We start from the raw sequence: 25,930 nt of genomic DNA on the forward strand, positions 1-25,930 counted from the left end.
TTTTTTTTTACAAAATTTACATACATACTACAAGTGATCAGGTCTATATTCATCTGTTCATTTTATATAAATTATTTGCACACTTCCCTGTTGACAGGTGGAGCGTCTACCCATCCTCATCAACAGCCCCAAGAAACTGGACAGTCAGCTCTCCTCCGACCCGGACAAAACTCCAGTGAGCAATGCCGCAAACTCTGACTCTGAGCCCGAAGACTTGAACCAGACAGGTGAGGTGAAAAACACTGAGGTCGTGTGGCTCAAATGTGCATATTTTGTTTGCCCCCCATGTACTCAAACTTATTTTTTTTCTTTCACTGGAACTGTTCTCAAAAATAGTCTGTCCAGCATGCCGATTTTCTGCCTAAAGTAGACATTTTATGCATTTTGTCACAATTTAATATAGTTCCCAGATGTTTAATATTCTTTATATGTCAAGGATCAAGTTTAAGTCACTTTACACACGCTATTTTTGCCTAGCTGAAATTAGCCAGTTTGAGAGGGTGGCCCTGTCTTATACAAGTGAGCAACTGGACACCCCTCCCCATATATGGCTAAGAGCGAGTACGGCTTTCTTTACTGTGATAACCGGGGGTGGAGTTTGGAGATAAAATGGCAATTAGGGGGCGGGGCGGGGGGCTGTTAAGACAATAATTCAATTTTCAATTGTGGGTGCAGCAGTTCATACTGTATAGTGTGTGTATGTGACGTATTGTCACATCACCAAACATAAATACCCCCCTTGGGCGGAGAAACTCAGTGTCAGGACGGTTATTAAATAAATTTAAATGAAGTGCAGAAGGGGCTTTCTCACAGAAGCATTTTTATAAATGTGTAAATAACAAAAACATTATTTGGTTGTGGAACTTGACATTTGATCACACTTATTAACTCTGAATGTCAGAAGAAGCGATCATTCTCATCTTTCTCAACAGAAAAGGATCAAGAGCCCAAGCTTACGTGTGAGTACTGCGGCTGGGTGGACTTTGCCTACACGTTCAAGGGCTCGAAGCGCTTCTGCTCCATGGTTTGTGCTAAGAGGCAAGTCACCATTTAAGTGTTTTGACGAAATATCAGTCAGTTGAAGAACAGAAGCTCTCTCCATTCTAATATTTGAATGCAAAATGTAAGAACGTGTTTTCCGGTTGTGGAATCCTTTCCAATGATCAGTTATTGTTCAGAAATGATTGATAAATCTGTGCGCTCTACTAATACAAATGATCTGAAATTTTTGTGCACAGGTACAATGTGGGATGCACGAAGCGCATCGGACTGTTCCGTCCAGAGAAAACCAAACCAGCAAATCGCTGGCGCAGAAGAAATCAGGGCCGCTCTAGTATCGAAGCGAAGAAGCGGGTATGCCAAACACGCCAGAGAGCCTTGTATTACTTAAATGCTATGCAGTTCTCCCCCCCCCCCCCCCCAATTTACAACACTTCCCAAGTGTCTTGTCGCTGACATTCTTCAGTCGAAATACAAAAAGGATTAAAAAATTGCAGGACCTGCACAACACTGTCACCCTCTGGTTGAAATGACTCTGTTTTGGGGGGGTGATTTTGTCTCATACTAATGCAGCGTTTGGCTTGGTTACCATGTTGACCGGGGTTACTCAGTTTTGTCAACTTGCCGACTTTTTCGACCTCTAGCAGGAGCGCACCTACTTAACGAGTGGAAGCCGCCGCGCAGCCATTTAAAAAACATTTTTTTGGGGGCTCTTCCTTGCAACCAAAAATGTTATATTAGTGCTAGATGGTGGCAGCAAACTCAACTCTATTCACAGCTAGTAGCAGTGTGGCACATAGTGAATAAAAGAAAAAGAAAATAGGCTTCAAGGTGTTTATTGCCACTCCTAGTTCTAGTTTACTGTCAAACTAAACATCAAACAAAGAGAATTACACGTGTATTTAAAACAACCACATACTTTGCCTGAGGAAAGTCTGCTAGCTTAATGCTCACACATAATGTAAACAGGCTAAAGAATAGCATCAATGTTGCAGTGTTATGACCCTTCAAGCAACATATATTTGAGCACAAATCGCAGCAATACATGAAGACAGACAATATAGCAATACTCTTTATCCTTTGCAAAGAAATTAGGAATATCACTGCAGCTTACTGAGTCAATTAGTTTTGATTAGTTTTTAGCTTTGTCAGTGGCTGTATGTCTGTATTATTCTGCCCCTTGGTGGTAAAGAGGGAACACCAGAAAGAAGACTGTGGGGCTGGAACGGAATAATGGCATTTCCATTCATTTCAATGGGGAAAGATCATTTGTGATACGAGTGTTGACCTCATTCACAGCTATACACTAGACATCACAGAAATCTTAGTCTTATCTCAGTTATTAAATCCAAGGGTTCGCTTACTTTTTCCCCCCAGTGCTGTGCTCTATTAAAATGTGAAAAGACATAATTGTTTGTGTGGTATTAGTTTTTAGGAGAGTCTCTTTGTTTAATCCAAGATCAGATACAGATACATTTGATGCAGAAATTTAAGCATTTCCTTCCACTGTAGTGACATTGTTGGCGATGTTTCTCAAGACTGAAACTCATAAAACTTATGTCCCCTATTTATCTTTATCAACCCTCTCAGAAGATGTCCCCGTCGCCGCAGCAGACTCAGGGGGGTTCCGTGTCCTCTCCTCATCTCTCCCAGCCCAGCCAGGAGGAGTCCAGCCCGTGTTCGGAGATGTCCAGCTACGAGGAGCCGCCTTCGCCGCTGTCTGCGGCCAGCTCAGGACCCCCGGCGACCCCCGCCCCTGCTCCGGTCCCCGTCCAGCGGCAGCCCAGCAGGGTGTCGTCGGAGCCGGAAGCCCTCGGCGGCAGAGACGCGACTGCCGCTTTGTGTCAGCCTTTTTTACCCAACGACCCCACCAAGTGGAATGTGGAGGAAGTGTACGAATTCATTTGTTCATTGCCAGGTCAGGAAAAAAAAAATTATGTGCAATGTCTCCCTTCAGCAATATTGGGCAATAGCTACACTTGAGATGTAATAGAAGAGTGGTTCCATCATATCAAAGAGATAACCCTTTTGAAATACCTCTTGGACTTTCATATTTTTAAGCTCAGAAATGGGTTGCAGTATACTATTGGTAGGCCTCACGGTGAATACTCGAGTGGATAGCACATCCACCTCACCGTTCTGCGGTTGGTGGTTCGAATCTGGGCACCGGCCTTTCTGTGTGGAGTTTGCATGTTCCCGATGCACTTGCGTGGGTTTTCTCCAGGCACTCTGGTTTCCTCCCACATTCCACAAGCATGCATGTTAGGTACATTGAAGATTTTCCATCGGTCTGATTGTGAGTCAGAATGATCATTTGTCCTTATATGCCCTGTTAGCTGGCAAGCACACCAGTCACCCTAATGAGCATAAGCGGTATTGAAGATGCATATTATTTTTTTTTTAAAATTTTATTGCCAGTATTTATTCTTGGAAGAGCAATTGCATTTGGGATTTATTTTTATTTTTTTTATGGCTAAACCTTTTAAAAAACATATTTACTATTGCTCCCTTGCTTTTAATCTCAGACAGGAAATTGCCTCATATTTTAATTTTCTAAATTTAACAAATTTTAAACGGAAGGAAAATACTATTTTTAGTTTTTTATGTAAAAAGCTTAAATACACTGCACGCCAAAGGAAAATTAACTTTGTAAATATTTTTCAAAATAGTAACTGTAGAAATGGTCATCAATGAAGGAAAATTACATTTCTAATGTTTTTACATAGTAAAAAAAAAAAAAAGTACTGATTTTAGTCTGTGGATGGAAATTAAGTTATTTTTTGTTATTCAAATAAATTTACTCACCAAATTAAATGTTACTTATTTCGTCTTAATTTTATATAATGTTTCTATTATTATTTGACACTTTGAAGTACAGATCCAATTTAACAATACATAAGTATCTATCCTGTCAGTATAGTGCATTTCCTACAAACTGTATTTCAACCCACATTAATAAACGTCGTGGTAAGTTAACTCCTCTCTGACAGTGTCACTCCCTTTAGCAGACAATATAAAAGAGCTCTAGTATTGGATCTCATTAGATTTTGAAGGTGCACCTAAAGAAGTGATGTCCTGTCTGCTCTGTATAAGTGTATTTTATCAATGGGCCATTATTAGACAAATCTTTTTTTTGTGTCGTCCACACAGGCTGTCAGGAGATCGCCGACGAGTTCCGCTCCCAAGAGATCGACGGACAAGCTTTGCTCCTGTTGAAGGAGGACCACCTGATGAGCACCATGAACATCAAACTGGGACCAGCGCTCAAGATCTTCGCACGCATCAATATGCTCAAAGACTCGTAGCGAAGGGTGCGTCCGTGCGTTTGTGTCTCTGATTGCACTGTGACCTCACCATCTCATCTTCACGGACTCCTGCACTTGATGGCGGCGTCACCAGCTGACCGAGGATTTTAGTTCCGGAGAACTGACTGAGATTGAAGTGGGCATTAAGTGTTAATCAAGAGAGAGTTTCTTTCATGAGGATTCAGAGGTATGAGTGCATCTCAATAAATTATAGTCAAGTAGGAAAGTTCATTTATATCAGTAAAAGGGATTCATTAAACTTTCAGAAGGCCAATTCCTACACAATTTACATGTTAAAAAGGATGTTTTTCCCCACGAAATATGTTGCCGTGTTTTTGTAGTGAAACTATGTGTTCCACCTTTTAGACGTTTTCTATGATATTCTAATTGAGGTGCACCTGCAAATGTGGTTTACAGAAGCATAACAATGAAGGTCTGAGAGAGTCAAATTAGCACTGCCGTGATATTTTATATATATATATATATATATATATATATAAAACAAGCCGTATTAATGGTCGGGAGGAACAATCCTGCCAAGTGTTCCTGTACAGTTCTGTCCTTTTATGTTTCACTAACGTGGCACTTACTGTCTTTTTTTGTGTTGCCTTCACCTTAAACATGAACTGTGCATATTTGTGTAAATAGCTGCCAGACTGACTGAAACCGTGCGGTTAACTTATCCTTGTTATTTGAATAGAGAAATGATGTTTAATATTTTTTGAAATATGCAAATGTATAAAAAAAAAACACTTTAGTTGTTTTTGTATTTGTTTTTGTAAATTATGTCATCGCTGTGTGTGCTTAGTGGCCGTGGAGGACTTTTCTCGGTAACGGCCGTGCTTTTGTTAAATGCTTGTGTTTAACGGCACCTTTTGGTACGCAGCTTTTTGCAGCTATAAATGGTTTTGACTTCACTTTGGTCCTCTTTTAATTGCCGCCCTGTACTAATAATGTCTTGCTTTCTTAGCAGGAGAAGCTCTGATGTGAGTGAAAGTAGGTCTGAATTGATGGACATTGTTGCAGGAAGAACCCTCTTACTCCCTAAGGGTTGCGCTGGTGTGTCTCATTGATTGGACTGCGGTCAGGATGGAAGTTAAGGTAAGTCAAAAAGTCACTTTATTACACTAACAATTCTGTTTTCCAAACGATTATCAAATCACATTGTTATGTGTTGATAATTTTGGTTATTCCAGCTTCCTCCTTCAAAATGAAAACATGCATGTTAGCTTTATTGAGGACTGTAAATTGCCCATAGGTGTGAATTTGAGTGAATCTTTGTTGGTTTGTATGTAGACAAGCGCTACAGAAATAGGATGGATGGGTGATTTTTTTTATGATTGTTATTTTTAACAGACAAATTCAGATTTAGCTGTACTTGTGGTTTATCTGGGTGCATGCAGAGCCCCCCCAGCTATGATACAAAAATAAGTGGCGGAAACAGTGTCTTTACGTTTGGGCCAAGATTCTTACTCCTCATGCTAGTACTGAGTGGAGTTTGTACTTAGGTCAAATGGTGTTGATTTTAGATCTAAAATCAATGTAAGTGTCAAGCAACAATGGACAGACCCTCGTAACTGCTGTTTCATGGCGAATCATCGAAATGATCAAATTTTGACACCGTGCTCTACCATCATGAGACCTATCTAGCATCGCCCATCAGTCTAGGATAGCTGCTTCGGAATGTGGCTCATTTAGGTCAATTGCCTCGTAAGGTATTGTCAACTTGGCTCCTGTTTGTTTGGCAAACTTGCACCCGAGAACCTTTCCAAATCAACAGGATTCTTGCATTGACATCAATGAGGCATAATCAGACAAAAACAATTAGAAACATTAAACTTGTGGGAAGCTTTTCTCATTGTATCGTTTAATATCATGAATATAATATTTCTTCTTGAAATGTTGGAAACAGTATCACATTTTCATTGACAAACCCAACTCTGGCCACAAACATGGGCAAAGCTTTGATTGCTGGTACAGTTTTTTTTCCCTCTTGACATTTTCTACGACCTAGATCAATTGGCATGCTCATCAAAACACTGCTCTGAACCCATCGCCATACATACATAATAAGGGAAGTCGCACACAGGCCAGAAAGTAGACGTGACCTTCCTCGCTGACCTTTTTGTCGAGACGGGAGCGGTTGTCCAAGTCCTGTTTAGCCGACCGTGTCGGACAGGTTACCATTCGTCAGCGTGTATAGGTACCGGGGGGGGGGGGGGGGGGGGGGGGGGGGGGGGAAGCGGTGGGCGTACACAGCGAGATCTAAATGTCAAGAGTGGATTTGCTTTATATACCGCTTCCCCGCTTTAACTCGCACGAGCTCGCTCAGCAACTCAGAGCTTGGTGTCCGGGAACTTGAACGCTTCGGCGAGCTACACAAGGAGAACACCAAATGTTAACAGACCCAAAAAGACCATGCGTTGTGTGTCACCCGTGTCACCTTCCAACTTGCTTCATATAGCTGCTGCTGGAGTCAAGGCCGACGAGTATTCTGTCTAGCTTTTAGAAATCTAAGTAAAAAAAGTGAAGAACTGAATTTGGTACCAAAAACCAATTACCCCCATACATTGATGAGCACAATCACCATCATAAAACTGTGGCCTGCATGCTATTGTTTAAACGAGTGATTCCCAACTTGAGCCCCATCGTTCGCATCACCGGAAATCCGACGCAGTTGCGAGTTACACCTGTTAGCTCGCCAGCTAGCTGATGGCTAGCGCCTCTCGTCATGGTGTGGAAAGCCCCGCGATGACCCATGGGTTACATTCCAGCCACGTGAGGCTTTAGGCGGATACATTTTCATGGCTTAAACATGTAGTGATATGTAAGCTGGAGAAAGATGCTATAGATGAAGTAGCATCCGTTTTTCAGCAGAACGTGGTTTCACGCATTTGGCGGGTATGCCCACAGCATTTGTGAGCGGGGACAGTGACTTGATTTTTAAACCCATTTTATGTACTTGGTGATTTCTTTTAGTCATTTACATTTGTCAGGGTTGTTAACTCATTCACTGCCAGCCTTCCCAGTTAACATGGATATTTGACTTCTAAAGCCAGCAGTGAATGTGTTCACAACACTTTTCTCTGTGGTGTGTCAAATTTACAAGACATTTATTGGCACTTTACAGGGACTTGTTCAGAAAATTATTTTCCACAAATAATGTATTTTGTTTATCTATGTATAGTGACGGGCCAAACAATTTAATGCTCTTCCACTGGATGGCAGAAGGTACAATTAACTGCGTCCATCCACCTGTTGCCATTCATACAACAGAATAATATAGTGGGAGGAAAAAGTGTATGAAACCTTTGTGATTTCTTAAATTTCTGATATTTTTCATTTAAATCACAAGAATAAACAGAGTGCATGCTCTTGCAGTCATCTTTACAGGACGGCCACTCTTTGGAAGAGAAGCAGCGTTGCTGAACCTCCGTGCACTGAACATCAAGACTTTTCGAGATACTTCTGTAACCTTTTCCAGTTTTATACAAGTCAACAATTCTTAATTGTAGGTTTTCTGAGAGCTCTTTTGAGCGAGGCATGGTACACACAGGGCAGTGCTTCTTGACAAGACAATTCTAAACTGTGGTGTGTTTTCTAGTGACCTAGCAGCTTTTAGCCAGACCTCCTATTTTACTTATTGATTGGACTCCAGGTTGGCTCACACCTGACTCTGCTTAGCTCTTTGAGAAAGAATCCCTGTCCTGTGAATTTTTATATTATTTTCAATAAAAATATACATTTTCAATAAATATATAAAAAAAATATGAAAACAATTGTTTGTGTGATATTAGTTTCAGCAGATATTATTCTTGTTATATTTATTCTTGTGATTTAGATGGAAATGTAGAATGTAAATGCCATCCATCCATCCATCCATCCATTTTCTGAGCCACCTCACTAGGGTTGCGGGCGTGCTGGAGCCTATTCCAACTAACATCAGGCAGGAGGCAGGTTACACCCTGAACTGGTGGAATGAAAATGTTATGACTAATTTAGGCAGAAATGTAAGAAATTCGTAAGGGCTCACTTACTTTTTCCTCCCTTTGTACCTTCGTCCAGATTTCACACTCAGTACATTTGTGAATAAACTGAGACGATCATTATTTCTGTTACTTACCTTTGGTGACATTTTTCTTTTGTGTTGTGCCATGACATTTTTTTTTATAATAAAATATGTGCCTTGGCTCAATAAAGGTTGGAAATGCAGGTTTAGAACTCGGGGTTTTTGCACAAGTCATATTTTATTTTCTTTATTTTGGGTGCAACTGCATTGTGCCAGGATGTGCTTAAGAGGTTCATAATTTCGTTTCTGGACCACTACCAATAAAGTGTGAATTCATTTTCAGACCCAGCTAGTTTGCTGTCTCAATTGGCTATTGTAGAAATCAAATCTCAAAGTAAAACTTTTGTAGTGATTTATTTTTAACATATAAATAATGCATTACAATAGACGTAATGGATTTCACTCCTGACACCAGGACAGGGGTCAATTAAGTTAGCTCAACTATAGCGCTGCCATAGGAACCCAAATCACATTAGGTACCATTTGGAGCCGTTTGTTTATTCTGGTATCCTTCAGTGGTGGTGACATCACAAAACCAAAAGCCAAATAAAAAGTAAAACTGAGTTAACAACTTAGACGCTCACTGAGCTGAGGTTTCACATAGAAGTATCATTTGATGTTATGTACGAGAATTTTGGTCTACTACTAGAATCCACTGTAGAGACATAATTTGAATACTGTGTACAGTTAATTCAGGCCCAACTAGTTTGCTGCCTTAACGGGCGAATCTCAAACCCCAAAGTGAAACAGAAGCGACGGTTTGTAAGAGACCATTTGGAAGTACAACAACACATTTGCAATTAAATCAGACCCAACCACAGTAAATTGTCTACTTTAGGAACCGAATAAAATTCCTATAGGAACCAAAGCCGGTACCCTTCTGTGGTGACATCCCAAAACCAAAAGAAACTGCAAAACTTGAGTGCGGTAATCCATTACATGCTCACCGAGCATAGGTTGGACACAGAAGCGTCAGAAGTGAATTTAGTCGCACTTTCGTGGTCCCACCGTAGCGGTGTAATGGATTTCAATACAGTGGTGCCTTGCGATCCGAAAACATACGAAATAAAACGAAGAGAATTCCACATTGTGTAATAAAAACAACCACATAGCTTCCGCTACCTTAATGCTAACATACGAAGGGAAACTTCACACGGGCTAACAATTAGCATCTACGTGGCGGTGTTGTTACCCTTTAAGCAACGGATATCTAAACACAAACAGACCAAATAACAATACTCACAAGCATATATTTTTTATCCTCTACAAAGAACGACTAATATTTTTGCTGTACTGAGAAGCCGAGAGGGAAACTGAGCTGCCAGTACAGTATATCTGTCTGTGTGATACTGCCCCCAGGTGGCCAAGACGTTCACACCAGAATGAGCAGCGCAATGTGCATTGAAGGAGAAAGTGTGACAAAAACGTTCAATTATATTTAATTATGTCATGACTGCATGTTTTCTTTATATTGCATGATACATCATAGAGTGATATTTTTCTAGTTAAAAAACACATTCCAAAAATTTATTTTGGGCTCGGGCGCAAGGCACCACTGTACTTGATAGCCACCAGGAGGCCAAACTATTTTCCCCCCTAAACGGGTTGCCTCAGAAATCAAAAATGAAAGTCAAACAGAAGAGATTTTGGTTTTTAACTAAAACCCAGACTGGTGGAAGGTGAATGGAGTGCGGTTCCCCCGGTCTAGCAAAGAAAGCGTGCCAATGAATACGACACTGGCTTCAGTACCCTGGGAGCCGTATTTGGGTTAGGGTTAAGTTTGAATATAAAGAGAGTTAACTCTGAACTTCAGGATTAAATAAATGTCTTGACTTCACCCATCCTTCCTTTGCAGCCATACAAGAGCAGGTTGCCACGGTGACACACGAGACGGGAGAACATGCGCGACCTCATGTCAGCGAGATGAAGATGGACGGACGGTGGGATGGAGGCGACTGATTGGTGACGTTCAAACCGAGGCCGTGGGAGGACGGAACGGGATGGGAGACGCCACACATACACACACAGAAACAGACTTCTTTCCTGGCCCGGCTTGGCACAGGTACCAAAACACATAACAAAACGCTACCATCATGCATCACCAGTGGAAGGTAACAGTCAGAACACGGTGGCAAGAACGCTGCTGTTACTACGGTGCCACACAAACGCACGGGTCACATCTTTAACAGTCTGTCAATGCACAAACACACACACACACAAAAAGTGGCCAAGCGTGACGACAAGCGTGTTGACGCCACAACAACATCCTTCAAACAAAATGAAACACGGTGTGCGCGTGCACGTGCGTGTCGTGCTCTCAGCATAGCAAATCAATTCGTTATCACGACAACACAAAAAAAAAAAAAAAAACATTTACATTTGGTTTCTTTTTTAACACGACGTGACACACTAGGCGTGCGAGACGTTTAAGCGTGATAATGAGATGCTAATTTGGGGGAAAGCGCGTGCTCGGGCCCTCTTCTTTTTTGTTTTTAATATAGTCAAATATAATCAGGGTGTGTTTGGGTTCCATTTACAAAAATTGTCTCAAATGGTGCCTCAGCCTATTAAAAAAAGTATCACAAAAATGGACGCCTCGGCTGACATGTTCAAAGGGATAGTGCCATGTGTCAACAGTGTTTTTTTTTTTTTTTCTTCTTTTTTGTTTTTTTTGTCTCTCGGTGCTACCGTGACGCTGAGAGGCACAGGGCAGTTACAAGGCCAGAGCAGAGACCCCCAACAACTACTCTCCCCCCCCCCCCCCCCCCCCAATCTCTCAGTCAAGTGTGTTGGCGAAGCAGCGTGCAGTCATTGGGTGGTGTTCATGGGGGGCCATGACATGACATCGGGCTGCCGGCCTCCTCAAAGTGCAGCAAAAGTGTGTTGGTGACCCACCCAGTGTGTGTTTTTTTTTTTTTTTTTTTTTGTACAAATGCATAGAAAACAAAAACAAAACTGCTTATTGGTTTGGCTTCCTTGTCCCTCCTCACAGAGCCTCACAGTGGTAGATGCCTGGTAAGACAAGAGAGGCTACACACGGACAAAGAAAAAAAAAAAAGTCCAAAATTGAAAAAGAAAAAAAAAAAAATTCTGGGTTACATAAAATAAATAAGTAACCTCCGGGAGCGATCAAAGGGTTGGAGATGCAAGGAAAAATGAGCTCAGTCCAGGGGGGCATCATCAGTCGCAGCCAGGGGGGATCCTTGTAGGAGGGCAAAAAAAAAAAGAGGGGGGGGGGGGAGGTGGAGGTGCAGTAGGAGGCAGCCCTGAGGGGTGGCTACACCGTCACAGTGAGAAGGCACGGGGCTCAAACTGTGTGTGGATTGCGAACCGGATGCAAAGGGGGGTTGCACAGGATATGGGAGTGGGATTCGGAGGAAGAGAGAGAGGGTGGGGGGCCTCAGAATATGGTGGTCTCGTACTTGGTGCTGAAGGGCCGCCTGCTGGCGTCGCGCTGGTCCAAGAGCCAGGAGGTGCTGCCCAGGGAGTGCATGTCTGCGTCCATCTCCATGGGGTCGATCTGCCGGGTGGAGGAGGAGGAGGAGGAGGAGGAGGAAGAGGGTACGGGGAAGGGGAGGGAGGTAGGAGGGACGAGAGGGAGTGCGTGAGACGGGCTTCAGTGGAGGAGGTTCTCCCTCCCCCCACAGCCCGGCGATCAATCTGCGACAGATCGCCACACAATCCGCCGCATGGATGATTGACAGGCTCCGCGGGCCGCCGCCGTGAGGCGCCGCTAATACCCCCAAAACAATAATGCCACAAACTCACGCAGGAAATACACAACAATTGTTCACACCAAACAGTACACTGTTGTGTGGTTAGCACATCTGCCTCACAGATATGAGGTTCTGAGTTTGAATCTCGGCTCGGGCCGCGCTGCGAGGAGTTTACGTGTTCCTTTTGTTCGTTTTCTCTGTTTAGTCTGGCAACCTCCCACATTCCCACAACATGCATGTTAGGTTCACTTGAGGATTTAAATTTAAATTGTCCATATGTGTGAGTGTGAATGGTTTTATCTATTGTGGCGAGCACGCTCAAACCTGGGCTTTACATCATTGGACAATGATTTTCAATTGGATTGGCAAATTGGTGCGGTAGTTAAGTACAGCTTTTGTCACCGAAGGCAGCTGGCAAAGCTGAAGTCTTTTTCTTACACAGCAGCACTTTGAAACAGTAACCCATGCCTTCATCACATCTCAGATGGATTACTGTAATGCACTTTACTTTGGAGTCAGCCAGTCCTCCCTTAAACGTCTCCAGTTGCTTCAAAATGCTGAAGCTTGCTTCTTAACTGGAACACATACTGTAAGAAGGAGCACATAACAATTGTTCTGGCCTTCCTCTACTGACTGCCTGTACACTTAAGTATATGTTATTTGTTTTCAAATCTCTAAATGGTCTCGCTGGCCTTACATCTCTGAGCTGCTGCATCCTTACACAGATGCCTCAAGTTAGCTGACTAGCTGCTCCGGGTCGTATCAAAGTCTAAGTCGAAGCTCAGAGATTTCTTTTCGCTGGTGGCTTTTTGGAGTAAGGTTTTTTGCGCAACTTGCACATCCACTGCGTCTTTTCCGTCCTTCGGAGTCCTGTGGTGATCACAAACCTGACCCACAGCTGGATTTATGGCACACACAAAAAACACTGACCACACATCCCACAGGTTCCACTCATTCCCCTTCCGATTCAAATGAAAGAAGTCATCCACCAAACACAATCTTTAAAACTGCTAAACTGCGACACTTGCGCTCACGGCGTCCATGAGGTAAGATGGTGATGACAGGTGCGAGAGGGAGATGGACTCTGCGGTGGTGGGAAAGGAAGAAGATGAGCAGGGCGGCGGCGGCGTGGGAAGGGCTTCGTGAGCGGGTGTGCGATGGCAGCGGGGGGGTGAGTAGAGGCAAGGAAAGAGAAGGACCTGGACTCCGGAGTTAACGGAGTGCAACGGGAGGAAGGTTGGACGGTGGGTGGTGCACGTGTGACAGTGACAGCAGCGGCATTCGAGCACGGGGGCACCCTGGGGGGCAGTGGCGGCACCAAGAAGACAAGAAGACAAGGACAACATGTTAAAAGACAGACAGGAGCATTGCGACCATGTGACATGCTTCCCTAAATGCGCTTGAGGACTTGGGCATCGGAAAGTTCAAGTCAAGTATGGAGTTGGGTAGGGTTTCTGGTAAAGTTGTCGTTTAGGGTAAAGTAGTTGACAAGTAGTGGAAAGCGGGGTACTCACAACATGATTGCTCTAATTGTAACTGAATGAATTTTGTTTTAAATTTCACAGACCCCACACACGACAAAACCAGATGTATTACATAGTACCAAGGATGACCTGTGAGAGGCAGCATGGTGGATTTGCGGTGGCAAACTCTTCTCCTTGCCATTTTTTATTGTGGTGATTGACTTGTGAGACACTCAATACAACCTGGACACAACCTTTATTTGTGTCCAGCAACAGCACGAGCTTCCTGATTGGCTAGCATTCCGTTTCAGGTCACTATCATGCAGTCTGTTGCTCAGCAACTCTGTGTTGACCACACAAAAAAGGATTTGCCATCGTGAGTATTGAACAGGTTTAGGATTGTCGGGGGGCCCGATGGTCTTCTCCACAGTCACTGAAGATAATCTTTGAGAGACGTCCGATTATCTGACTTTGATTGCAAGGGAGGGAAAATGTCAGTATGTGTGTAGCCCGCTAACTCCTCACAGCTTTTATTACGGCGATCTTTACAAACACCATGCCTTTTGTCCCTAATGGCCACCGTACCTTCCCTTGTCTCCGGTCCTGCAGAAGTGAGCCAAAACAAATAAAAAAACGCTCCTATAATATGTCACCCACCTCATGTTTTGCCACTTGTTTTAAAGGAGGCATATTATGTATTTTCTTCAGAATTTAAAATGTGTGTCGAAGTAACGTCTCTTCTTAGACCCCCTCTGAAATCAGACGTTTTTTCAGTCTGCTCCCCTCTACTGCTGGGCGGAGGTAGGGGGTTTGGACGAGGCAAGCGGCTACTCCTTGGGGAAGTGACAGCTCAGAGTGTGAAGGAAAAAGCAAACGTCTATTAAAAACAGTAAAAGCATGGATTGGTTTTCACTCGTGGAGGCATCACTTCAGCACCAAGTTACACTTGTCAATTGGTGTGCGAATCTGTGAATGACACAAAGTCGAGTATATGCGGATTCTCTAAGCGCTGATAGCTAACGCTTATATGTGCATTCAACAACATTATAGCGTTGCTTAACGTTTGGCTTTAGTGTGTTATGTATAGTCCAAATTTGGCAACATCCGAATTGGCTTGTTTATAGGCACCTTTTCAGAACTAGGGAGCTTACGGAGCGTTTACTTGTTTGTGTAATTTTACACTTGATGGGTGGGCAGGCACTCTAGAGGCTATACCATTTGTATACAAGCCATTAAAAGGTCTGTTTTCCATAATATGTCCCCTTTAGAACAATAAAAATGGGCCGGGGGAGGGGCAGCGTTTGGCAGGCCAAGTTGGCTGGAAATTGCGATGTGTCAACAGCGTGGGCAACAACTCCACAAACTCAGTAGTGACCTAGGACGATGACTCCCACCAAACGCAGTTCTTCGTACTCCAAACATTAGGTAAATAAGATATTGAGGAACAAAACAAATCTGTTACTCACTCTGTGAATGGGTGGTATGTTACGTTAGCAATTATCCCTTGTGACCGTCTTTCTTCCAACTTTTAATTTACGATAGTGCCTCGACTTCGTCTTTGTCTTTGTGTGGCGCTACTCACGGCTGATCTCCTCATGCTGCTCCACGCCTGCGACACGGGCCGGCTGCTCTTGGTCTCGACGACCTCGGAGCCCAGGGACAAGTGGGGGATGTAGTGTCTCTGCCTGGACTGCACGGTCATCTGGTAGGCCACCTCAAAGGCCTGGCCCAGCGTTAGGATGATCTCGTATGTCTGCGTCTGTGTCAGGAGATCGTGTATTCGTCACATGGTCATGAACGTGACGATTGCGGTAGCTTCGATTGTTCGTCGTGATTATTCTTTTTTTTTATTATTCACCTTTTTGAGGGTTTTCCCATGTTAACAAAAATTGGCTCAGTAGTGCCCATGGGAATTTTGTGAAAATTCAGCCCCCCCAAACCGACTTTCACTTAGCACTGCGAGATTAGGTAGACGCAAAAAAGTCTCAAGCACTGAAAAGAGACAGGAAGTCTGTCACTTTGGTATTTACAAGGGTCCTTTAAAGAAAAATTCATCCGATAGATTTTTTTTTTCTGATTGCTACCAAATGTCAACCACGGTTACCAGACAGATGGGGGAAGATAAATTGTGAAAAATGTTAGTTTTTCTTACTGCGTGTGAGAGGACCATGCTGTCAAAGTTTGGTGAAAGAAAACTAATAATACCACTCCCAAATTCAACCCTCAAGGCCAGTTTTACTTAGGAACATGAATTTTGGTCGTGACGTCAATCATGAGGTAGACTCACAAATAAATCTCAAGACCCCATGCCCGAAAAGACACAGGAAGTCTGCCATTTTGGTTTGAAGCGTCCAGTTTCGGGTCATTTCCAGTGGTCACCTCCAACTCCTGAAGATTATTTTTCGATTGCCACCAAATTGCAACCATCTGTACCAGACAGACGCTTAATTGTGAAAACTATCAAATATTTTCTCTGCTTCTTGGGGGCGCATGACCCAGAAAGGTGATGCTAAATTGCGAACATTTTAGTTTCCATCACTGCACTGCCAGTGTATGTGGGTGGAGCATGGCAGCAAAATTTGATGACTTGTTATAAAACACTCAACTCTTAATAGCTTAAGCCTGAGGTAAAGTTAATTATATATTTGCGACTAATCGAGATGTCTCCACAACTGAGCAGCTGTTGTACATGTAAATGTCAAGTTTATCAGGGGGAGACACTTTAATCAAGCCGTTCAACAAGCCAATCCAAGGAAGGAAGGAAGCTACAGGCTGCTTTCACAGTGGGAACTCTCAAATAATTATTAAAGCTGCAAGCAGAAATGAGTGAGCCCTCGCCGCTTGCCCCTAAAATGGCCGCTTCAAACCAAAGTGGCAGACTTGCTGTTTCCTTTAGGGCATGGGTTCTTGAGAGATTTTTGTAGGTCTATTCATGATAGAAATGTCAACTAAATCTCATTTTGCTAACTGAAGCTGGCTTTAGGGGCTGAATTTTGGAGTGGCCTTGTGAGACTTTCGGGTTTTATGGTGAGCTTTCGAACTTTGACAGTTTGCCTCTACCACACATACTGACACACATTCAAATTCCTTGCGGCTAGTTTCATGAAATACATGGTTACAATTTGGTATCAATTGTACAAAATCTCTGGGACAAGTTAGTCTTTGAAGGATCCCTGGAACTGGCCAAAATGACTATAAAATTGCAGCTTCAAACCAGATCAGAACTTTTTGGGCATGGCTTTTTTGTGTGCATCTACTCATTTTAGACTAGTCTACAAGAGTTCATCTTGCTTGGTGAAACTGGCTTTGAGGGATGAATTTTCAAAAGTTTTCAGTTTTGGGCGTATCTTCTTACCACCTCCACCGTGCTGAAGACGTGACAGAAATGGTGGCCGCTCTTCAGGTCTTTGGTGATGTAGGCGAACGTGCACAGGTCGTCCGGGTCCTGGGCGGCACACGAGATGTTCCGAATCTCGTGCTCTGCGACTATAGCCTGACGGAGGAGACGGGAAGGAATCAATAAACGCAAATCTAGCTGTGGGCTCTCCCTGACGTTCCTCGTTTGTCACCTTTGTGGCTGCGTCGATGAACTTAACCCCCCTGTAGGTAATGGAGAGAATAACAACAGGACCCTTTCTGGAATCCTTTGATTTCTGCAAAGAAAACAGCACTCTTTTGTAAATAATGCTGATTTAAAAATCGATATGTTTTGAGGAATACTTGCCCTAATTTTAGCACAGGCATCTTGTGTGGATTCGATCCCCCGTAGATCCCTGATTATCATTGAACCTAAGTACTGCCGTTAGAACACATCAGGTCAGATGGTCTCAAAGAAGCTTTAATAAATCATAAATAATGCTCCGTTTTAATTGATATTGAGATTTATTTTGTTATTTATTATATATTTATTATTTCATTCATACAAAAAAGACAAAGTCCAAAATTTGAGATGAATAAATACAAATCTATTGTCCCAGTGACATACAATGTTCATTACTGATTGTAGAGGCAGTTGTTCTTTGGTAAGTTCTTGTACAGTCATTAGACTGTGCAAGTGTACCTAATGACATGTCCAGTGAGAGTATATTGATGATCAAAGTGGTTAGGGGGACTTACAGTTGCCTCGTACCCGCAGGCGTCCAGGATGAGCTTCTCGGGCTGGTGGTGCCATGCGGACACGGTGGCGTAGGTAGCAGAGTGGCTCGGCGGCCGTAGGTTCACGCGAGATTCTTTGTGTCGCTCGCCGTGTCGGTCCTGCGATGACGGACACGTTCATTAATAAACTCTGAATGTTTGCTATCTGGGCAGCACGGTGTGCGAGTGGAGTAAGATTTCCTCTGGCGTTGCACACGCGTGACTGTTTGAGTTTGTGCCGCGCTTTTTGACCTTTAGCGAAGGCTAACATTTGACGGTGGCGGTGGAGTTATTCTTGGCGCTTTGACCTGAGGAACGAGCGAAACGTCACGTAAGAGCTGCTAGAGTTCATGACAGCGGGACCCAGATGTTGGCCGGGTTCACGTGTTAAGTCAACTCACTAGCGAGGACAGCCGCTGACACGTGTGACACATCTGTTTCGGACGGACGCCTTCGTTCGCTGCGATGTTGTGCAGCTCGACCAGCTTCCTCGTTAAAACCTCAAAAGCACCCATCGTCACAAAATGAAATTCATTTGTATCAATCTTAGCAGTAATATTAAGAATAACAATTAAAATAAGACTATTTGTACTTGTTTATGATTCTCATGATGATTATTATTATTATTTTAATGTTTTGGCTCTTTTTATTATTTGTATAATGTTTTAATGTTGTTATCAATGTTAACGTATAAAAAATGCATTATATTGTCATTATATTAAATCAATTATACAAATTAAAAAAGAAAACATTTAATATATACATCATATCATGAATAATACAATCATATTTTTAAATGACAATAATACCTTATAAACTATATATCATGTGTATTCTAACTAACTAAATTAGTATATTAATTTTATATTTAATGCCTTGGAAATTCTTTTGTAGTCTTCTCCTGAATGATACTTTTGAACAATGCGATCCCTCGAATGCAGAGGAAGCGCTCTGCGAACTGTGGCTTTTGCTGCAAGATGTGACTACACAAATGTCAGGGAAAGCCTACTAGAACAGCTGAACTTTGCTTGGGTTTAGGGCACTTTAAAAGGTGCCAGGTGTGTGCTGACTCCCATTTAACATGAGTTGAATGTGATTGGTTAATTCTTTATTTTTACCTCCCCTCTTGAAAACATTTCAAAAAAATCAACTTGTCAAACGAATCCAACAATTTGTTCAGGTTATAGGTCACATTATGGTAGAATGGTGGAAAAACGATTCATCCTGGTCTCATTTGTTTTATATAACAAAAACCTGGCACTTGAACAGGGGTGCTTTGACTTTTTATATCTACAATAGTAAGTCCAATTTCAAGTTGTAAAGCTCGAGAGTGGTTGTAGAACTACAAGAAGAAAGGATAAAAGGACGAAACCAAAGGAGGAACTCACGACAGAGCGCGGCCGCTCACAGTAGGAACGCAGAGAGACGCTACAGTCCTGATCCGGTCCTCCTCCTCCTCCTCGCCGGCGCCGATCGGCCTCGCCCGGGGGCAGCAGCATGTCCATGGAGCGACTGGTGTAGGGGTCCATCTGGCCCAAGGGGCAAGTGGTCTGGGACAGGAGGTCGTGGAACTGAGAGGCATAGAAAAGGCACGCAAACACGTCACGGGATGATGAAACAATATTTAGACAGCCGCGTCGCCCTCAGCTTTCCTGATCGCGATCCAACATTCATCCTCAACAATACAACAGTGATTCGTGTTACATTACAACGCTAAGTTTCTATTGGCTGTGTTCTCGGTCTTAAAATGTCCTGTTTCTACTGAATGGTAAGCCTTTATTTCGTTTTGCATTTCCATTGTCAAAAATTGGGTAAAAAATAAAAAAAGTACCAAAATAACAGGTAACAGTCTTCCTGACTTCATGTCTTGTTCTTAGTTTTTCAACTGTCCAAAACACTACCAAAAATCGGGCTGCACTACGTTTCCATTTATTAACCACCAATTGGTGCAATAAGATGTGATTGATAGTTCTTGCTTTACTTGAGTAGTTTTTTGCCCATATCTGAAACGTTTGGGGACAGATGAAAATTGTCTTCCTGAATGGTCCGGTTCCACTGAGCAGGAAATGTTTTGTGTTTTTAGGCGACCTTCCATGCAGGGTACCACAAACCAATTGGTGCGATAACATTTTATTCCTTCGCCGTAGTAGTTTTTGCCTCAAAGCAACCCACTGTGTTGTTTTCTTGCTGGTGTTATTTATATCTGACATTTTGACAAAAAAATATATTTATATATTAATTTGGGAAAAAATAACATTGAGGCAACCAGTTCAGGGTGTACCCCGCCTCCTGCCCGATGATAGCTGGGATAGGCTCCAGCGCGCCCCCGACCCTGGTGAGGAGAAGCGGCTCAGAAAATGGATGGATGGATGGAAAATAACATTGACATATTTGTCAATGTTATTTGTTGCAAATACAATTTTGGCCTTGACCGATGCACTCGTTGCTAAAAATGAATCGCCTAATTGACTACGGAAGTTCCGCCAAGTTTGCGGTTAAGGAAATCTTAAAATTACACATTTTGCTGCATTTTTAACGAATATTTTTAATTTTCCATTATCTGCTGAAAACTCAAAAGCTTTAAAGACTTTTACTGGAAAATAGATCAAATTCATGTGAGGTGGAGTCAATATTTACACTATTAACTCCTCTTAAGCATACAGTAGTAAATCTCCAATTCTGAGCAAAATCTTTTTTTGAATTAGAAAAAATACATACTGTTCATTTCAACAATGTGGAAGCATTGAGAATCACTAACCACAAAATTGCCACCTGCAAAAAGCCATGACGAGTCACGGTTTGCTTCGCCTGTTTGTGCTGTCTAAGGAAGTCAGAGAGCGATGAAGTCCTCACCATGATAGGAGACAGACGTCTGGACTTGGAGGGCGCCTCCTCGTAGGGTCTCTCGGCCAGAGAGGCGATGATCCGCTTCCTGTGGCCCAGCGGACCCACTCTGATCACCTACAGTGGCAAAAAAAGACCATCCAATAAGGCATTCCGAGCAGCCATTTCAAACAAAAACTAATAAGAGTGGCCTCCAAAACCCACTGACTCGGCGGCACAAGCCCCCTTGACTGCCCATCAATAATTCAGTCTCAATCTGTTTTACCATCAGCTTGGAGTACGCTACTGTCTCTTTCCTGGGAACGCTCCATAATTCACGAGGCGTCTTTGTGCATCGTGCTTAAATAACCCAGTGAGCCCGTTACGGTTGCAAAATAGGAAACACAGTATGACCGCAAATAGAGGCCGTACCACCAAGAAACATTGAATGACACATTGATTGACTGACTACTCCACCAACCAACTGACTTACTGAAAACTAATAAAATAACTAACCACAGTAACTAACTGAATGATGCATCACTGAAAGAACTAACTGACTGAATGAGTGACTGGCTAACCAATTGACTGACTAGATAGCTAACTAACTAACTGAGTGACCACAGTAACTAACGGACTGACCCCTAACTAACTGACAAGCTAATTGACTGACTGACTGACTGGAAGCTAACTAACCTCCTCACTGAGTAGCTACCTAACTTACTAACTAACCACAGTAACTCAATAACTGTCTCCTCGCTAACTGTCAAGCAAATTAACTGACTGACTGACCAACATATAAATTCACTTAGTGAATGACTGACCAACAAACTGACCACTTGGCTGACTAACTGACTGACTGACTCACTAAAGACTAACAAACCAACTCACTAACTGGCTAACTAAGTGACTGACTTATTCACTGATTGACTGACTAACCACAATAACTGACTGACTACTAACTGATTAATTGACTGACCAACACACATGCTGGCTGAGTGACTGACTAAAAACTAACTGACTGACCAGCTAACTCACTCTGACAAACTGGCAAACCACAGTAACTGATTTACTCCTCCCCAACTGACAAACTAATGACCAGACTGATTGACTGACCAACTGACCAACCGACAAACTAACTAATTGACCGACTGAACACTTACTGACCGACTTGTTAACTAACTGACTGACCACAGGATCTAACTAACTGACGACTAACAACTACTAAACTGTTCACCAGTAGAAGTCACTTGTAAAGTAATAAACAAATAATAAAAGAGATGCCTCACTCTTCCCGTCAGGGAAGCGTTAAACGCAATGACCTGAATGGTTTTAGTTGCTATTTTTCACACATTGAGGTGTGAACAGCTAAACCAGTTTAAATCTGTTGCTAACCAAAACAGCCGCACTTACCAGAGGCACCAGACCAGCAGCAGCTTTTTATACTGAGATAAAAAAAAGATCTGACATTCAATTGATTCTGTCATTTATACAGAACTTTTCAACTCCAGTTTGACGCGTTGTAATTTGAATCGATGCCTCATTTTAATCACGAAACCCCTCCCGTACGATAGTTGAATCCTCTTTTCGTGCATTTTAAGAGGCTGGCCTTCTCAATGCATGTTCCTCCCTGTTAAACTGTGATTATAGTCGTCAGAGGTTGTTAGTTTTATGGAGTCAAAACTCCTTTCTATTGTATACATTAGCATAATTGCCTATTAGCACACTAGTGCCTGTTATTAACAGTTCCGCACGCAATTCCCTTTGCCGCTACTAGATCTTCCGTTACAGACGTCGTCGTCGTCGTGTGCATCTCTTTTTATTTGAAGCCTTCAATTATTCATCCCGTCTCGGGGAAGAACTGGTCTGGAAGTCTCGCATTCCCACGGCGGTTAGAGGTTGTGTAAAGATGGCGTATGGGAACGTAAAGCGGTTTGTAGGTCACGGCAATACTCGGTTTGCCGTGAGATGCTGCAAAGCGTGGCGGAGATGTAAGAAGAAAAAGAAAGGGGGTGGGGGGAAAGAAGGGACGCTTAAAGAAAGTCTGCGGAACGTAACCATGGCAACACGCTGCGTGTTCTCAACCTCTGCTCGGCAGTTAGCACGCTAACTAAAGAAAACACCAGGAGAAAGCGAACTTCTTGGATTGTGTTATTTTTGCCACAATGGATGATTGTGACTTCCTCGCCAAATTCTACTAAATCGTCAATTATTTATGGTAACCCGAGCTAAAGTAAGTCACGAAAAACAAAACATCTTTCGAGGGTGTTGAAAAAGGGCAAAAACCCAATTGCGAGAGAGCAGAATACAGGGTGTCCTTGGTTTACCTCGGTTTAATCCTTACTCTAAGTGGCTTTGTATAAGGGGATATTGTCACTTTAAAACATTCACTGGTTTTTATGAGGCACCCAAATAACCTCCCCAGGCCATTGAATATCACCCACAGACAGCTGGCTCGTTTTCATATCGATTACACCGCTAACTAAGTAGTGTAATTGTACTGTTGATCTGAAACCTGATTCTGAAACGAAGTGTAGACTAGGGATGTTCAGTAAAGTATTTACTCTTGACTACTCACCGATACCGAGTACCGATAACACGAGTACTTTTGATGCAATTTCAATGAACAGAATGACAGATGATTGTTAACAAAGATCTTTCTTTCTTTCCGACGCACTTGATGATTCGCTGATGTGTCAAGCAACTACTGGCGAGGAAGACTTACTCATTGTCAGATATTAATTTATTCATTTATTTTTAAGTATGAGTAGCTGGTATTGGCAGCCTTCACGAGTATCAGATACCTTGAAATAAGGGCGGTATCGGCCCGATACTGATATCTGGTATCGCTGGTACCAGGGCCGCCATGACGTTACAGAATACGTTATCGCGTCCCTGCAGTGTAAATATTGTGATGTTTCACATTTTTCACACCCCGAGTTGTTTATTTAATGTTAAGACCAAAATGAAATTATTCCATTTTGAATAGGGCTGTAACGTAGCAAAAGTGGATGTGGACTACTTTCTGGATGGACTGTGAGTGTGTATTGAAATGGTGTTGTGTAGTTCACTGGCAGCCGCTTACATTGATGATCTCCAGCTCCCACAGGTTCTTGACGCACTCCAGTGTGCGGTAGCCACTAGAAAGGAAGTTGGGCAGATACTCGTGCAGGCCCAGTCCGTCCAGCCACGAGGCCAGAGATGTGCTACCGTCGCAGCCCAGAGCTTTGACCTGCAGCAGGAACGTCACAAGGGAGAGTCCCTCTAACCACACTTAAGCGCGGTACACACATACCGCTAATCAGGACATATTTGATCATTTTACCTGTAGCGGGCTAACTGTTAGCCTTTCTGGTGAACTACGCCGTGTTTGTAAACTTTACACAATGCCATTTTTATTATTGTTAATGATTAGGACGTGCGTTATACAAACACTGGACACAACCATTTGCTCCTCAGTTTGTGTCCAGCTATGGTTCTGTTTCACGTCACAACCACGGAGTCCATGGATTCACTGAACCTTTAACATTTAGGATAGTTGGCCCTAGGCATGGGCCTGTATCAGATTCTAACCGTATGATAACCGTGAATAAAAATATTGCAGTTTCAGGATATCACGGTTATGCAATTAGAGCTCTAAAATGTATTATTTTGAAATGAATGAATCGTGAATTTATAATATGTTATAAATCACTTTTTTTCCATGGAATGTGCTCTGAAGGCCCATTAGTAAATGTAAAAATACAAGAACCAATTGAATTTTTCCAAATAGAAAAATGTAGTACAAAAGGAAAAGTACTTTTGTATTTCTTAGAAAAAGTACTTCTCCTCTCCTGAGCTTTATGGAGTAGCGTCAGAGCGAAACCACTGATAGGAAGTTTCAGTGGTTGTGAAAATCGCGGTATACCTTCAAACTGGTACACATGCCGAGAATATTTTTTTTCCCCCTCCCCGATTTGTCATTTTCCCAGCAGATTCCAAAAATTTTTTAAAAATCACTGTTAACATAATACCCCACACAACATCCCCATCCATCAATTGGGCCTTTGCTGACTTTGATCGCAAGGAAGGGAAAATGGTCAAATTTGTCCCGATTGCCAGTATGTGTGTAGCCTGCCTCAGACATTTAATAATGCCACAAAATGTCAAATGACGGACACCACGTGCATCCTGTGGGGACCATAATTCTTAAAATAATACATCCAAACATAACACACAGAAACCGAGAACATTTATTCACTCGTGAGGTGAGTTTGTTTGTTTATTTGCTGGCTTTGGAGTACCTTGGGCAGTCCGCGTGCTGCGTGCAGGATTTTCTTCCTGTGTCCCGGGTCGGTGATCCCAATGTCTCGGAGATCCTGGTCCTCCATCACGTTACTTCCCTGCACGTGCACAAACGCAGGAGATGCGTACAAATAAACACAACCACTCTCATGCAAAAGAATGATGGCAAGCAAATATAAAAGACACTAAATTTGGTGAAGACGTGAAACGTTACATGAAACGTGACATACAGGAAGTCAAATCTCGATTCCACCAGGCAGTACACTTAAGTTGGGTAAAATTGCTGAGCCATACGACTTTCTGCGCATCCTTCTGCTGGGCTCCAAGCCATGGTGGTAACGTACCAATGGGTCCCGTACTGACCAATTGGAATACGAACATCAACTGTACTGTTACACCCCTGGTACATTTTGCATTTCAGGCTTACCGTCGGGTGCAACGTGGTTCGGGATGCGACACCAGAGTGTTGAGCGCACCCCTGACATGAGGTGAGTGGGAGGACAATGAAGTCAAATAAATTGTGCATGGCGCGGCGAGATCAATGTGATGCGGTGCGACGCGTCGGGAACAAAGAAAGCCTCGGTGGATGCATCCACACGAGCTGCCTTCATTGAAACAGGGAAAGAAACAAGGAACATTTAGTGGTTCTTAAAGCAGATCCTTCCATCTGGAGAGAGATATACTGTAGATGTTTTTATATAGTGGACTATATATACTGCAGTTTGGTATAAATTCCACTAAAAATCCTTATGGCGTGATTAGGGAGTAGGGAATGAGGGAATGATTCCGAACGCAGCGACTGCACATAAAGATTCAGACTGAACTCGGGTTTAGTGTTAGGGGTTTAGGGTTTAGGGTTAGGAGTTAGTGGGTTAACTCAAGTAAAACTGTACAAGATAAGCTTTTCTTCTACCACTGTCATTTTCTGTTAAGGTACTTGTACTTTTACCCAAGTACCGCTTTCTTTCTACAAGACTGCTATATGAAGTGACTTCGAACACATCCGTAGAGTGAGCGCGGAAAATGTGCAGCTAAGCGTTTTACCCTCCCCAGTGCGTACTGCTGCATATTGATTGTTCCCGGCCAAGAATGTTAAACTGTTCTGTCTTTGTTCCATACCGCTGCCTCGGCCTCAGA

General features: G+C 42.8%; 2 protein-coding genes across 7 annotated transcripts in view; one reads left to right on the forward strand and one right to left on the reverse strand.

Moving 5' to 3' along the window:
- The window catches only part of phc2b (polyhomeotic homolog 2b (Drosophila)), a 28,277-nt gene extending 17,225 nt beyond the window's left edge, over nt 1–11,052 (forward strand). Inside the window, exons 11-17 of one of the 2 annotated variants that reach the window (XR_009769263.1) lie at nt 98–227; nt 933–1,038; nt 1,239–1,353; nt 2,590–2,917; nt 4,150–4,491; nt 5,275–5,405; nt 10,229–11,052. Coding sequence is in view for 1 of the 2 variants with exons in the window: in XM_061686836.1 (XP_061542820.1) it covers nt 98–227; nt 933–1,038; nt 1,239–1,353; nt 2,590–2,917; nt 4,150–4,304 (834 nt within the window). In the remaining variant the exon portion in view is untranslated. Of the gene's footprint in view, nt 1–97; nt 228–932; nt 1,039–1,238; nt 1,354–2,589; nt 2,918–4,149; nt 5,247–5,274; nt 5,406–10,228 lie in introns of those variants that run through there. The other variant, XM_061686836.1, reaches the window with a different exon arrangement.
- Nucleotides 6,154–25,930, reverse strand: part of anks1ab (ankyrin repeat and sterile alpha motif domain containing 1Ab) — a 39,228-nt gene continuing 19,451 nt past the window's right edge. For 2 of the 5 annotated variants that reach the window (XM_061686837.1, XM_061686842.1), the window contains 10 exons: nt 24,793–24,891; nt 23,595–23,741; nt 20,540–20,647; nt 19,075–19,257; nt 17,669–17,806; nt 17,277–17,348; nt 17,122–17,205; nt 16,908–17,045; nt 15,135–15,311; nt 11,822–13,387 (listed from right to left, as the gene is read on the reverse strand). In XM_061686837.1, the coding sequence (XP_061542821.1) occupies nt 13,100–13,387; nt 15,135–15,311; nt 16,908–17,045; nt 17,122–17,205; nt 17,277–17,348; nt 17,669–17,806; nt 19,075–19,257; nt 20,540–20,647; nt 23,595–23,741; nt 24,793–24,891 (1,434 nt within the window). In that variant the 3' untranslated portion in view covers nt 11,822–13,099. Of the gene's footprint in view, nt 11,404–11,608; nt 13,388–15,134; nt 15,312–16,907; nt 17,046–17,121; nt 17,206–17,276; nt 17,349–17,668; nt 17,807–19,074; nt 19,258–20,539; nt 20,648–23,594; nt 23,742–24,792; nt 24,892–25,930 lie in introns of those variants that run through there. The other 3 variants (XM_061686838.1, XM_061686839.1, XM_061686841.1) reach the window with 3 other exon arrangements.

Source organism: Phycodurus eques, chromosome 10 (assembly GCF_024500275.1).
Source record: "Phycodurus eques isolate BA_2022a chromosome 10, UOR_Pequ_1.1, whole genome shotgun sequence".
In the NCBI taxonomy this organism is placed as follows: domain Eukaryota; kingdom Metazoa; phylum Chordata; class Actinopteri; order Syngnathiformes; family Syngnathidae; genus Phycodurus; species Phycodurus eques.